The sequence below is a fragment of the Lepidochelys olivacea genome, assembly GCF_965140295.1.
Source record: "Lepidochelys olivacea isolate rLepOli2 genome assembly, chromosome: 4".
In the NCBI taxonomy this organism is placed as follows: Eukaryota; Metazoa; Chordata; order Testudines; family Cheloniidae; genus Lepidochelys; species Lepidochelys olivacea.
Genome location: NC_140414.1, coordinates 71111058 through 71126475, shown reverse-complemented (window position 1 = coordinate 71126475; position 15418 = coordinate 71111058). Strand labels below are relative to the sequence as shown.

The 15418-nt window shown below is 39.3% G+C and overlaps 1 protein-coding gene across 3 annotated transcripts in view; it reads left to right on the top strand.

Annotated features, from left to right (window-relative positions):
- Nucleotides 1–15418, top strand: part of FSTL5 (follistatin like 5) — a 588878-nt gene that overhangs the window by 459042 nt on the left and 114418 nt on the right. For all 3 annotated transcript variants that reach the window (XM_084625380.1, XM_084625381.1, XM_084625382.1), the window contains exon 9: nt 10372–10533. In XM_084625380.1, the coding sequence (XP_084481506.1) occupies nt 10372–10533 (162 nt within the window). The remainder of the gene's footprint in view (nt 1–10371; nt 10534–15418) is intronic.

Here is a 15418-nt window from a genome sequence, read left to right as displayed (position 1 = left end):
TTTTATGTAAATAATGTTTTATGTGAACATTAAGTATTTTAAGCCTTTTCTCATACATATAGTAAATAGACAACTCACCACAAAACAATGCTGGTGCAGGAATAATTATTTTACTGATTAATAATTCTTTGCACTTATGTAACACTTTACATTGTCAAAGTGTTATAGAATCATTAGATAATCCTAATAAGAGAATATTTAAATTCTTGCTGTTGAGCATAGGATTGATCCCTTTCATCCAAATGTTTCCATGGGTCCACACTCAATTTTCTCTGGTGAAATCAAGCTAAATTATATTGTCAGCATACAGTAGGTAAATCTATCACTACATGTTATGGGCCCAGTATTGTAGCTATTGGCTGTGTAATTGACAGTGCATGACTGGGGCCTGTACTAAATGAACATATATCACATTTGGAATCCTTAAAACTCCACATGTAAAATGTAATGGTTGAAGAATTCTTCCTCATGACATGGATTATTTCTATACTGAGGGACTAAGATACAAGACTAACTAAACCTATTCAACAAAAATGGCTAAAGATTTGGCTCCACACTAAATGAATTATTCAGCATGGGAATGTTTTTGGCTGGTCATTGAAATCCTGCTTGATGGTGGAGAGCTCATGTAGCTGAGTCTTCCTGACTCAATAGATCATTCCCCACAATTCTGGATATGTCAAAAACTGAAATGGGCTATTCTTAATTCCTTTATGAAATATCTATTTTAAAAAACTTAATTTTTGTCAACAAAATTTCTTCTAAAATTTCTGTGATTTGATGATGATGAAATTGAGGGATTAATGTGGCCATAAAATTTTGAGCAGATTATTTAGATATTGGAGTATGTTTGCATGTTTTTAAGATCTGAAATGTTTCTATGTTGGAAACATTAATGATATGGGAGGGTTTTTTGTTTGTTTGTTTTTTGTTTTGGTGGCAAGAGATAATATGAAAATCATGAAGCCTGTTCTAGGACAATGATGGGGTGAATTGATTGAATACTTTTATAATATTTCAGACAAAGAGGCATTGGCTAGTTCACTAACCCATAACATATTTATAAAATCAGCCCCATAATTTTTGATTGAAAGCTTGCTTTAGTCACAAAAGAAAATAGTGCAAATAGAACACCACAAATGCCGTGGTGAGTTACCAGTATTATAAAGACATTTGTATTCATTCCATCAAACCTATTTCTAACCCTTTTTACAGCAGTTGTATGACTACACTGTGGAAGAACAATGGCAGAATTCTTTAAAACAAAAGCAAATAATGGCAGCAGCAAAACTTTTTTCAAAAAATCTAACTTTTTGATTGGTTTACTTGTGAGTGACCTTATGATTCACCTCCAATTCATTCTTGTTTTCTCCTGGAATAAAACAATTGCGGTGGGTCAGCTATTCATCCCAAATATCCCCAACCCACTGCTCTCAAAGTACCTACATCATGCAATTTTCCTACTTGAATCACAAGAGTTCAGTTAGTTCTCAAGATAACAGATCACACTTTGACGCTAGGGGGAAAAAATAGATTGTATCATAGAAGAGTTATTTTACTTCCTTGCTCTGGGATGTTATTCTTTATTCTAACTGAATGTATTTATTAAGGACCAATGCGGAATATAAATCAATCTTTTTGTTGTTGTTCTTTGGGATTATGTTAGCGTGATATGATTAGAACAATTTACAGTAACCTGAGGTTTCAAACGATGACTCTACTTCAGCTGACACATGCAAGCTCTCAAAAGTGCCCTGGGAAAAGCATAATGTAGATATCTTAGAAGTAATTGCATTTGGGTTTTCTTTTTCTCATTACCTGAACATTTACCATGTCATCTGAGTATATGATGTTGTTCTTATGGATCTATTCTCTCCATACCCATGGATGTTAATCTTACTGATTCTACTGGGAGTTATGTGCACAATATCTAGATGACACCAGATCCTTATTTACAGCTCAGTTGTTCTTTCATATAAATGAAATGACCATAGATATACTTGCATGGCTTTTCCAAAGGATAAATTCCAGGACTTGATATCTTTTGTGATAAAGAAAAGTCCAGGATTTCATCTGTTAATTCAGGCATATATTTTTTAAAAGCTGGAATAGAAATAGTTTGATTTCCATTGTGTATTTTACAGAAGAGCTAAATAAGTAATAACATAACATGAGATCTTTATCTCTGCTCATTACTATTGATTTTTTTCCCAAAAGCCCCACTGACTTCTATGGAGCTTTCGTGCAAAATGATTGCATGTGTTCTCCTCATGCCACATTTGGGTTCTGGACTAAACCCTCTTCAGTGAGGTTATATTTTACTACTTCAAAGGAACAATCACTGAGCTAAATTCTTAGTGGGTGTAAATCAGTACAACTATGCAGATTTACACCAGCTGAGGAACTGGCCCATTGTACTCAAGTACCTTTTAACCTGAACAGCTTTTTGCATCCAAGTCAGATATTTCTCCTTAATTCTAAAAGAAAAGATGATTCTTTAGAGCATTAGTAGTTTCCAGTTCATTATGGAATTATTATTATTTTTCACTAAATAGATTTCATTTCATTTCTAGCATTTATATGTCTCTGGGGAATAGGGATCGACAACTCTTGCCTGAGGCATCATTCCTAGAAAAATTATGTTACTGTAGAATTTATTAGCTGGAGATAGATTTCTTCCTGCACCACATTCAAATCAAGTAATTCCATGTACTTTAATGGTCTTAGTTGCAAAGAGTGTAGTCAGAACCTTCTTTGATTCATTTAATTTGGCAGGGCTCTGATGAGGGGACCTAGAAACCCTATCCTTGCCATTTAGTCATAAGATCCTCTGTCCATTATAAAACTTTTGGTTTAAGTATTCAAGCATTTGCATTTAAAATACACCATTAATGAGTGCTTTAGCATGCATGCATAAAATTTTCTTTCCATGAGCACATGGAGCACAATCACAGCTGTTATTAGTTATTAAATTTGAGAAAATACTCTTAGGGTGAAGCTCATTTCCTAGGGTGTATCACAACGAGGCTATGGAAAAAATAGTATGAGTTTGTATAATTAAAGAATGTATTATAATGCACACAAACTGGCAACATAATATAGTTTGTATGAATAGCCTTCATTCTGGCATTTCTTAACCTTTGAGAGCTTGACTTTGCAACTTTAATAACTTTCCTTTGATCATAGAATCATAGAATATCAGGGTTGGAAGGGACCTCAGGAGGTCATCTATTCCAACCCCCTGCTCAAAGCAGGACCAATCCCCAACTAAATCATCCCAGCCAGGACTTTGTCGAGACTGACCTTAGAAAGCTCTCAGGAAGGAGTTTCCTTAGAAACCTCCCTAGGCAACCTGTTCCAGTGCTTCACCACCCTCCTAGTGAAAAAGTTTTTCCTAATATCCAACCTAAACCTCCCCCACTGCAACTTGAGACCATTTCTCCTTGTTCTGTCATCTTCTACCAGTGAGTCGGTCTAGATCCATTCTCTTTGGAACCCCCGTTCAGGTAGTTGAAAACAGCTATCAAATCCCCCCTCATTCTTCTCTTCTGCAGACTAAATAATCCCAGTTCCCTTAGCTTCTCCTCATAAGTCATGTGCCTCCAACCCCCTAGTCATTTGTGTTGCCCTCTGCTGGACGCTTTCCAATTTTGCCACCTCCTTCTTGTAGTGTGGGGCCCAAAACTGGACACAGTACTCCAAATGAGGCCTCACCAATGTCGAATAGAGGAGAATAATCACCTCCCTTGATCTGCTGGCAGTGCTCCTATTTGTACAGCTCAAAATGCCATTAGCCTTCACCGTATCTACCTCTCCTCCCAGTTTAGTGTCATCTGAAAACTTGCTGAGGGTGCAATCCATGCCATCCTCCAGATCATTAATGAAGATATTGAACAAAACCGGCCCCAGGACCGACCCTTGGGGCACTCCACTTGATACCTGCTGCCAACTAGACATGGAGAAAAATGATCACTACCCATTGAGCCCAATGATCTAGCCAGCTTTCTGTCCACCTTATACTCCATTTATTCAGCCCATACTTCTTTAACTTGCTGGCAAGAATATTGTGAGAGACCGTATCAAAAGCTTTGCTAAAGTCAATGAATAACACGTCCCTTGTTTTCCCCTTATCCACAGAGCCACTTATCTCATCATAGAAGGCAATTAGGTTCGTCAGGCATGAGTTGCCCTTGGTGAATCCATGCTGACTGTTCCTGATCACTCTCCTCTAAGTGCTTCAGAATTGATTTCTTGAGGACCTGCTCCATGATTTTCCAGGGACTGATGTCATGTTTTTGTTGTTGTTCAAGGTTTTGGTTTTTTTATAACTTCCTTTGGTTTATTAAGAAGAAAACAGGCAAAACATAGTATACTATAACTGCAACTATAAAAGAAAAGGAGTACTTGTGGTACCTTAGAGACTAACCAATTTATTTGAGCATAAGCTTTCGTGAGCTACAGCTCACTTCATCAGATGCATTCAACTATAATGCTTCCCTTCCATACATCATCAGCAGAGCATGAACTCTGGAGTCTCTGCGTTGCAACACAGATCACATGGGCTAAATGACTAAAGAGCAGTTATGACATAATCGCAGATATGCCCTGTGGACCACTCACTAGAAGAAGAGTAATTAATTGAAATAGTGTGTTATGTATACACTAGTAATCCCGTTTTACTGACAACATAGCCAAGCACATATATTTGGCATATTCTACCTGAGAAGCAGAATGGATAAGATTAAGATCTCCCACCTTGTGTAATTTTTCTGTGGGGTGTGAAGCTAGTTCAACAATAAGTTTTGAGAAAACCACTGAATTATTCATCATTTACCAGCAGTGGTAAGTTTAGAATGTATGATCTCCTGGTTCCCAGCTCTGTGCACCTTCCCTAAGCCAGAGGGTATTTTAAGGAGATGGCAGAGGAAGAGATTTAACTCTGTACAATGCTGGGAATATACTCAGATGAAATCGTCAGTGATTTTAGCAACAGGCTTTAAGCAAGCTCTAATGAGCTTAGTGCACACTGCAAATGGCAATTTTTTGATATCTTAAAAGTCAGTTGATTCTGAATGGAGTTTCATGGGGAAAGTAAAAGCCTCTCCCTGTTGCTAGGCCTACTCCCTTTCAGATTTAAAGATTTACAGGGAAACAATGTTGTCTAGTGCTTAGAACATTCGACTGGAACTCAGGGTTCTATTCCTGGCTCTGTCAGTGGCCTATGGGTGATCTTGGGCAATTCTCTTCACCTCCCTGTGCCTTACTTTCTTCTTCCAGTTTGTGCTTTAGACATATGACTGTATATGTGTGTATTTTATTATGGAGTATTTCACAATAATTGACCTGAGGCAATCCAACTAATTGTTCTTAAATCCCAGAGCCAAACCACCTGTTTAAATGAGCTCCAGAGGTACAGGCCACACTAATCTGCTGTACTAACACTCCCCTTAGCAAAAAAATAACGATAATCACGAACACTTATCAAGGTCTTGTGAAGGTGCTACAGTACACAGTTATCAATGAAAGTCTGATATGTAACATGTCACTATTGGCAGAAAAAAGATGTGATATCACAGTGGGCATATTCCTATTAGTAATCAATGATTAACCAAGATTTCTTAAATCCGCTAATTAGATTTTTTTTAAGCAAAAGTAATTGGTGATCTTATCTTTAATTATACATTAAATAGCAGGAACTTTGAGCTTCTTTGTAAAAGAGAAACAAGTTGTAATGAAGGTTAAAGAAACATACCTCCCTTTCCCCAAAGTTTTATTTCCTACAATTAAATAGAATTTGGAGCAGTTAACTGGTGTCACAAAACACAGTTGGAGAGATATGAAGTAAGATAACTAAATGAAAAAATGAATCCCATTCCAACATAATCAGTTAAATATTTTCAGGTGTTATCCAACTGTTTACAAGAAATGCCCCAGTATGTTGCCCCATTTAGATCCTGTTAATAAAGAAATGCTTCAGATTTCTGCCTACTAAGAAGTACACCAATGTATTGTATCTCAGGAAGGATGTGTAAAATTAGAGGTAGCAAAGAGGTTCTAATATGTAGAATTACAGATTAAAGGCTTCCAAACACCATATATGGCAGACTAAAACATCCTTTTCTCAATAAAAAGGATTTTGCTTTTATCCCTGAAAGAAAAATATTTATCTGTTACTTCCTGCAAGTGTCTTCGAACAGCTATAGGCACTCTTCCATTTCCTAAAAATAAACAGTTCTATTAGCTAAATAGTCTGACAAGCTCCTATACTTACTAGTATATCAACCTGACCAGTTCTATTAAAATTTCTGTTTTTCTGGTTGCCGCCTCCTCCTTCCTCCGCCCCCCTACCATGGGCATGAGTTCTAGTTCCCTCTACCTGATGGAATATGAAAAGGAGTACTTGTGGCACCTTAGAGACTAACCCATTTATTTGAGCATAAGCTTTCGTCGGATGAAGTGAGCTGTAGCTCACGAAAGCTCATGCTCAAATAAATGGGTTAGTCTCTAAGGTGCCACAAGTACTCCTTTTCTTTTTGAGAATACAGACTAACATGGCTGTTACTTTGAAACCTGATGGAATATGTAAGAGCTGCTCAAATATGTAAGATGTTTAAATACTAATCTACAACTGATGCAGTCAACAAATATTTTTATTCACAATAGTGCCAACCCTGAAGGTTCAAAAATTAAGAGTCAAAAATTATATATTTTTTTTTAAAAAAAACATGCTTTTTAGTTGATTTTTGAACTTCCCCCACCCACCCCTGTGTGTCTCCTGCAGCATGGCCCTGGCTGGCCTGGGTCATCTGACTTGGGTTTGCAGGAGGGTGGGACTCAGAGTCAGGGCTGCAGTCCAAGCCCAACCACCTACACTGCAGTTTTTAGCCCCAGAGCCCAAGACCCACAAGCCCAAATCAATTGGCCCAGGCTCTGAGACTCAGTGCCAATTTTTTATTGTAGTATAAATGTACCTTCAAGCTGTACCTGGCTGGAGCTCAGCCCTCTTACTTCCAGGGACCTAAACCCTTCTCCCAGTCAGGGTCTCTAGTAGGAACATCCTGCTCACTACAGTTCCTCTGTCATAACTCCCTTAATCTTAGCTTGTCTACACTACGCAGCTTTTAGCAACAAGGCTGTGTCACTAAAAGTCAGTGTGTATAAACGCTCTCTGTTGGTATTTTGTCAGCACTTTTGCCGACAAAATACTTCCAACCCTACGAGCGGTGTTAGCTTTGTCAGCAGGAGAGCACTTCTGCTGCCAAAGCCGCATTCACAGTGCCACTTGCGTCAGCAAAACTTTTGTCTTTCGCAGGGAGGCTTTTTTTAAGTACCCGTGAAAGACAAAAGTTTTGTCAACAACGTCACAGTGTAGACAAGCCCTTAGGATCTTCCCTGGACTAGTCACTCACAGTCTTTACCATTTCCCAAGCTTTTTGGCTCCTCCTGCTCTTTATAGGGAAATTACCCTGATCTCTCCCAAAGTATGGCTCATTCTGTAATCAGCCTTGGCTTGCTCCCACCCTTAAGGGGATCTACTACAAGCACAATAAAACTGGGTGGGAACCAAAAGTGGGAACCAAAAATCATTTTTAATTAGAGGATTTCACTGTTAGCATAAAATACTGTTTTTTTTCCTGTGACTTTAAAAGTTATATTTACAGTTGTCATACAGTAGCTATAGATTATACTGTAGGTCTTCAGCTACTATTTAACAAATTGATCAGATGAAAATAAGCTTCTGATTGAAATGTAGCCATGAAATATGATTTTTTTGCTGCTAGTGGAATTTTGGCTGTATCAGTTAAATGTGTAAAATACAGATATCCAGTATTTCAGGAAAAGCATTCCCAAAAAACTTCTAAGGGCAATATAAAAAATGACATACACCATATATGTTAATGCTTTCAATACTATATAGTGTAATGAAGTATTGGTGGATACTGTATGTATGGTTGCTGTTCTGAACCTTTCACCGGATCATTCAAGAGTTATTCCTTGGCAGTGAAGATGAAGTTAAGCACGTTATGGCATGGAAGTAAAGCATCTCTTCAACAGTTTTCAGTAATTATGTTGTTGTTTATTCTTCCTTTATGTTTAATTAATATCTCTACCATAACATTTGGGCACCATAACAGCATTTAAATGTACATAAAATAGTACCATGTAGGAACAACAAGTTTAAATTAATAAATTATGGGGAATATAATGAGTTTTAATCAAAGTAAAAAAGTGCAAGCATTTTGCCTCTAAACCTCATTAAATGTGAACTCTGATGGGCCTTCAATATACGCAAATTCTATAGGTGCTTTGAACCATTGCCTGTTGTATAGGCATCCAAAAGCAGTGACACATAAAGAATAACTCATACACTGTGGATTGTGTGGGTAAAAGGAAGAACACAAGGCGTGCACACACAGACCTTCTACTTACTGATATACACTACTTCCATTTTATCTAGATTGAGCTTCTGACAGTATTCTGTTATCCATATCACTACCTCCAGTAACCTCTGGGAGGGCAGAGACACCACAGCATCCAGATTCAACAAAAGGAGATGTGAAGTTAAATATCGTTCTTATATTAGCAATACTGCAGCCTAAAATGCAGGGGCTCCCAATTTCTCTTTTTATAGACTGGCTGATGGATGCCCCATGGAGGTGTGCTATCCAAGCATATTTCAGTGCTCTCTTCTCCCTTTATTCTCCTACCCTTTATGCCTCTGTACTCTTTCCATTTAATATTTTTCTCTTTTCATTATTAATTATTATGGTTATTAAATTGCATACAATGTCTTAAATATGCATGAGATTTTTCAGAACATGAAAAAAGGCATGCCCCAAATATCTTATGATCTACGGCCCCAATCCTGAAATTGAATCTGTGAAAGGTAATCTTTGTGTCCAAGCAGAGCCACGCTGATGTCCGTGAGTCTCTATGCATGCATAAGGATCCTTCCACATAGCATCTTTGGGGTCTAAACTTAAACTTAGAAATAATGTAACAAATGATAACAGGCAAAAAGGGGTGGAGGGTTTATGGAAGGCAGGCTCAGAGCAATATAATAAATTTAAGCAGTTGCTTCAGTTTTTATATGTTTGTGTCTTGCATGTTCAGTTTTTTTATAGTTATGTCTTGTAAATGTTACTTGTAGTTCATCAGTAAAGCTGATTGGAATTGTTTCTTTTTTTTTCTTTTGTGGGAAAATGCTGATTGGTTGAAACTGAAACTTTTTGTGGAAGCAGTTGTTTTGATGATGCTTTTGTTGGGAAAGCATCTTGGGTCCAGGAGGGTATCTCTGGGGAAGGAGGAGGGGGAAGAAGAGAAAGCAAAGATCTTCTGCTAATAGCCAGGTGGTTAGCGCACCACCTGTGATGTAGAAGACCTGCATTCAAGTCCTTGCTCTGAATCAGGTAGAGTAGGGACTTGAAACTGGATCTGTCTCTCTCCCCTTGTTTTTTCAGTAAACGTTTCCAAAGATCTCTGTTTTCTTCCAATATGCAATGCAAACAAAAATTGAAACCTTAAAATTTTTCACAACGCTAAATTCTTTTTATCCAGCCAGCCTTATTTATCAATTAAAATAATTAGGACTATAGGAATTTTTGTATTGGATCAGACCCAGGTCCATCTCACCCAGTATCCTGTGTCTGACAGTGGCCAGCACCTCATGCTTTAGAGGAAGGGACAGGAAACCCTGCAATAGGCAATCTACCCCTCTTAAAGATCTCTTTCTAATTCTTAAGAGTTGAGTGTTGATTTATCATTCACTTTTTTGTTAGCATCAACTATTATAAGTATGGATATTTTTGTTCATATAAAATGGATTAATGCTCATTGCTTGGAAAAATGCTCTGTGAGGTGATGGGGTAAAGGCTGAGATATGAAGATGCATGACAGCACAGGAGGAGGATGGAGGAGAACGTTTTTCCAAGAGTGTAAAAACAACCAAAAATATCATCAAACTGTGAAGTGTAGGTAAAACATGATCTGAACATTATGTATAAATCCTAATGAAAGATGTTGGTATATTGTAAATGATTCATACAAAATCCTGTTCTTCAAAGGAAATATATATATAAAGAAATCAATATCAAACCCTAAGAACAACTGAATTAAAATTCAGAATTGTGCAGTCACACTGTTGACAAGGGAAAGAGGGATTTCTCACAATGACATGCCTTCTCTTTCAGAAATTGACTTGCTGTGGAATGCAATGCTAGATACTGTTAAATATGCTGGTAATATCACAGTACCCTTTCATTATCTCATTATATATGGCTTCAAGGTTCTTAGAATCAACAGCTTGGAGAATTTTTTTTTAATGTGATAATTTTGCTTTTCATTTGACTGATAATTGTTTTCTGTATTCAGTTCCACCAGTCATTCGAGTCTATCCAGAGAGCCAGGCCAGAGAGCCTGGTGTGACAGCAAGCCTCCGATGCTACGCTGAAGGTATCCCAAACCCACAGCTTGGTTGGCTGAAGAATGGAATTGATATTACTCCAAAGTTATCCAAACAGTTAACCCTTCAAGGTAAAGAGGCATACTTACCACTGTCTAAGGGCAAGACTTGATTTAAAACAAACAATGGAGATTCTACAGTAGAATTTTACGTTTCATGCTGCTTTAATTTATCTGTTTAGAGAGACATTGTGCCATTAGGCACAGCCCTGAACCAAGGAGACAAGTGTGAATTGCACCACCTCAGGAGACACTGTGCCTTAGAGGTACCCTCTGAGGCACAAATCCCTCCCTGTTCCCCCTTTGCTTGAGTGAGAGAATGGGGAGAGTAATTGATTCTGGCCTGTACCTGCAATACATTTCAATACCTGGACCTGTCTCCAGTCCTGCACTAGAGTTTATCTGTGTGAGCCAGCACAATGAAGAGCTAAGACTCCTCCTACCCTGCAACCTGTACCAGATGGGGCAAGTGATATTAAACCTAAGATCCATGTAAATGAAGGGTGATGATTCTTACTCTCCCTTACTCCTCTGCACAGGTCTGTGTAGCAGAAGGCACACAATCCAGATCATCGTTTAACTGCAATTCAGTACTAAAGTTTTTGACTTGGAACTACTGCAATTTATGCTGTTTTTGCCATTTATCTAATTTAGGAGAAAATAATATGTTTAAAAAAAGATAGCCAAGAATCCCAGTTATTGTTTTTATTTGTTACACTGGTGTAAATCAAAACTCATTCTATTGACTTTAATGGAATTTTTCCAGATTTACTCCACCACAAATGAGAGCAGAACTTGGCCCAATGTTCCAAATTCATTTTTTACTCTACCTCCATTGAAAACAAAAGAGTTTACTTTAGGGATGGATTAGGATTTAAGTGAATTTTGTAAATTTTGCAGTTTCTGTTAAAACCATCAAAATCTGTTCACTGAGATAAGTAAAGAATGACTAGAACAGAGCATTAATCAGTTATTGGACATTATAAACATGAAACATATATACATTTATTAGTAAAGGTGTCTCATACCATTTTGTAATACATGCTGTAAATAAAATGCCAGCAAAGAGTTGAACTCTGCCAAAAGCCAGGCTGAAAATACAGTCTTTTAAGATTTAAAAACCACCCTTGCCTGCTGGACAGGAATTGGCAATACAGGAAGCAGTAATAGAATTGTCCAGCAATACTAGCAGTTTCCTTTGCAGGTTGAGTAGAAGACTCCAAGAGTTAAGTATCTGAATTGTCATGATCCTATTTTGCCACCTTTACTCACAATGGATGTGTCTTCTCAGCACAGTTAGCTTGAGTTATAACTTGAGTGTTACCTCAGCTGAACTCCTCTCCATACAGAACAATCTCTAGCTGGAGTTAGATGGTGCTTTAAACTCAAGCTAGCTAGTTCTTGGGGGTAGGGTGAAGAGGGTTGTTAAAGCTCTGTTGTTGTTGAAGCTTGATGTCAGGGGACTGTTGCCCCCTTACTAACATTCAGTGGCGCTGTTTTGGTTGGCTAGCTCCCAGTACTTAAAGGGGAAGGGTCAATGGGAAATCAGGACCCAGAGACTGACAGTCCCCAGGAACAATGGGGAGAGACCAATGTTCCAGAACAGGGTGGGCAGGCTAATCAGGGAGTCAGGAGGCCAGGGGGGGTCCCGTCCTCCGTGTGAGCTGGAATTGCCTGGGTCAGACAGAGTGGGGCCGAGCTAAGGAGAAAGCAGGGGCCCAAGCTGAGCTGGGGAGCAGAGCTGTGCCAGATTCAGAGGGACCAGAAAAGCAGCCCAGGAAACAGGTCAGAGTTAGGAGCAGTCACAGAAGCAGCCCAGGGAGAGCAGATCCTGTTCTGGGAGCAGAGCTGCAGCCCCAGAGCCAGAGAAACAGCCCAGGGAGAGAGCAGATCCTGTGCTGGGAACAGGGCTGCAGCCACAGAGCCAGATGTGGTGAACAACTGGGGCCAGTCAAGGGGGGACCTTGGGCAAAGGGCCCAGCACAGAAAGACACCCCCAGCCAAGGGTCCTTGCAGGCCAGACTGTGAGGGGGATCTACACCCGATGGGGGGCTGACACTGTCAAGAAAGGTCCCAACACCCAAAACCCAGAGGTGTGTGGCTACCACCATTGCAAGTGTCCAACCCGCAACATCCCTGCAGCACAAGCAGGGCCTGAGAAGGAGGCCTTGGACCTACAAGGAACAGACTGTGAAGTGCCCTGGCGTTCAGAGACTGTTTTCAATGTTCCCTGCTACAGAGCAGGGGGATGTGTTTTCCTTTAACCTTTCCCATTTTTCCTTATTCTTTTTTTAAATTAATTGTTAATTAAACAACTTGTATTTGCTTTAAATTGTATATAATGATCAGTGGGTCAGGGAAGTGCCCAGTGCAGAGAGAGTACCCTGGAGTGGGGACACCCTAGCCCCTGTCCTAGGTGACCACAGCAAGGTTAGGGGTCGAGCCCCCGAGGAATCCTGGACCCAGCCTTGTCAGGGTTACAAGTACTCTGCCAGACTGGAGAGTGGAAGGGGAGTCCTCAAGGGCAGGGAGGCCTCTGGGTAAAGGAAGTGGGAGCGAGGACTCAGATCCTTTCACTAGCCCACTTCACCGGGGTAGTGCAGAAGCCAGGAAAGTTCCCCACAATAGTGGGACTATTCCTCCGCTTACATTGAGATAGAAATGCAATGTGGATGCAACAGCTAGAATTACAACAATTCATCAGCAGCTAATGCAATCGCTCTGTGCTGGTAATCAAGTCACTCTGTGTAACCCTCTGTTGTTTTGAAGTGTGGACAAGATCTCTGAAGCTAGGCTAGTTTGAGTGCAGTTAACTCTAGTGTGCTAACTCCAGCTAGCTGTCATGTGAAGACATAACTGGTGAGTGGTACTTATTCATGTGAGTAATCTCATTGTAATAAGTGGGGATACTATTGTGAATATCCGTTACTTGACCTGAAAAGGGGTTGCAGAATTGAGCCATTAGTGTGCATCCAGAGGGTTTGTACTGAGGCAGTTAGCCCATGCCTCAACCCTTCTAGTTAACCAGGTCTGTCTATCCACGCTGGGAAGTAAACTCCCAGCTGCAGTGTAGACTTGCCTTCGGTGACTGGAAAAAATCCTCCCCTCTGAGAAATATGCAGGTGTGAGTTAGCAACAACTGTGCAACATTTTTGGAAATCTGTTCTTTTTTATCTTTTTGTAGAAGTATTTCATGACAAAGTGCATCATGGTTTTTATTTTGAAAATGCGCCAGGGCCAGATTCTGGCACCCTTACTCAGGGTGAATAGTACCACAGCGTGTGAGTAGTTCCACTAATGCCAGTGAGGCTATTCAAGGAGTAAGGTACAACTCAATAGAAGTAAGGCTGTCAGAACATAGAGAAAACCCTCAAAGTTGGTTTTAGACAGCACTGAAAATGTGGATGCTACTTTTGGCTGGAAATTGGACAGAAGGCAGGCTCCTTCATGAGATTTCTAAAAGTAATGAATCTGGTCAGGTCAGATATATCACAAGATTCGCCTTTTGCAGTATTTCAGTGCTTCCTGTCGTAGCCAAAGTAATGATATAGAGAAGGGCAAAAATGAAAGAAAAAGAAAAATAATCAACATTTTCCAACTCCTAACAAAATTCGCTTCTGGTTCATTTCAAGTTTGGATGAAGATTCAGGTCAGTTCTTGTCCTATTGAAGCAGCCCCTATGCTTTCTAATATCCAGAATGCAGTCTCACGTAATACTGTGCGGCTTTATTTTTTGTACGACTTTCCATACATATGTTATTCCCAGATACTTTAAAATGTTAAATAATTGATAAAAACAGAGGGAGGATATAAGTTTCCATATGTTTTCATTTTAATATTTAATGCAAATTTGTAAATAATGGCAATCTAGTTCTCTAATATGAAAGAAGAACCCCAAGACACAAAGTCTAGTTCTGGATCTTTCCCAAAGTTTGGAGTGGGATCAAATCCTAGGGTCCAGTTTTATCCTTAACTCTAAAACAAAATTTAAATAATCCTCTATTTCCCGACACTAGATTCAGTTGTACTTAAAGTTGATTTGATGGATCTAATTTCTAGTGTATTTTTAGTCATTTAGGTCTAAATTTCCAAAAGTGATTAGTGATTGTAGGTGCTTCCACTTTTGCCCAAGTTGGGACACCTCAAAAGGGTCTGATTTTTTTCAGGAGCAGATGCACAGAACTCTTGAAAATCAGGCCCTTTTAAGAGGTCTCAGGTTGAACTCCCAAATATTGAGGCACCTGAAATCACTTGTCACTTCTGAAATGTATTTGTTTTTTTAACTTCTTTACTGCTCTAAGATAATTCTTGGGCTTTGGTAGGAGCTTTGATTGAACATCCATTGAAATGGATATAATTTAAAGATGCATGGGAGATCCTGCAGCTTTCAAAGTACAGCTGTATACTTATTTCTATATTAGCAACTTGTACTTTATATAAAGTGTAAATTAAAGGCCAATCTTGGGCTGTTAATCTCCCCTCTCTATTTTTATAAAAGTGCAGTCTTATCCACTTAATCCCAAGGACTTCCCACCCTTTCATAGGAGAGGGTCCCCCAGTGCTGAGAGTTACTATATTGTCAGCAATGAGCAACACCTGAATTAGCAGGCTGCCTAAACGCAAGGCTGCCCTAAGTTTTGCTAAGTTATTGGGAACAGGAAGGAGAGGAACACTCAGACCTCTGATAAGGAACCTGGTAGCAGAAAGAGCAAGAGAAGCACCCAAAATATGCACAGCTAGTGGGGATGCTATGAAAGCTCTCTTGAAGGGATGTGTGGGGAGCACTCTTGCAAACAGACAATCTAAAGGAAAATGCTTTTGTGAAACAATAAGAGGCAGATAAAGGGAGTGATCCCATGGATCTCAGGCAATGTTCCCTCTAATTTTTGACAGGCCGTGTGCACAAAATATTCTTCTGTGCAAATTGTTGTGCTTCTGTGCACATTTTTTGCGCGTG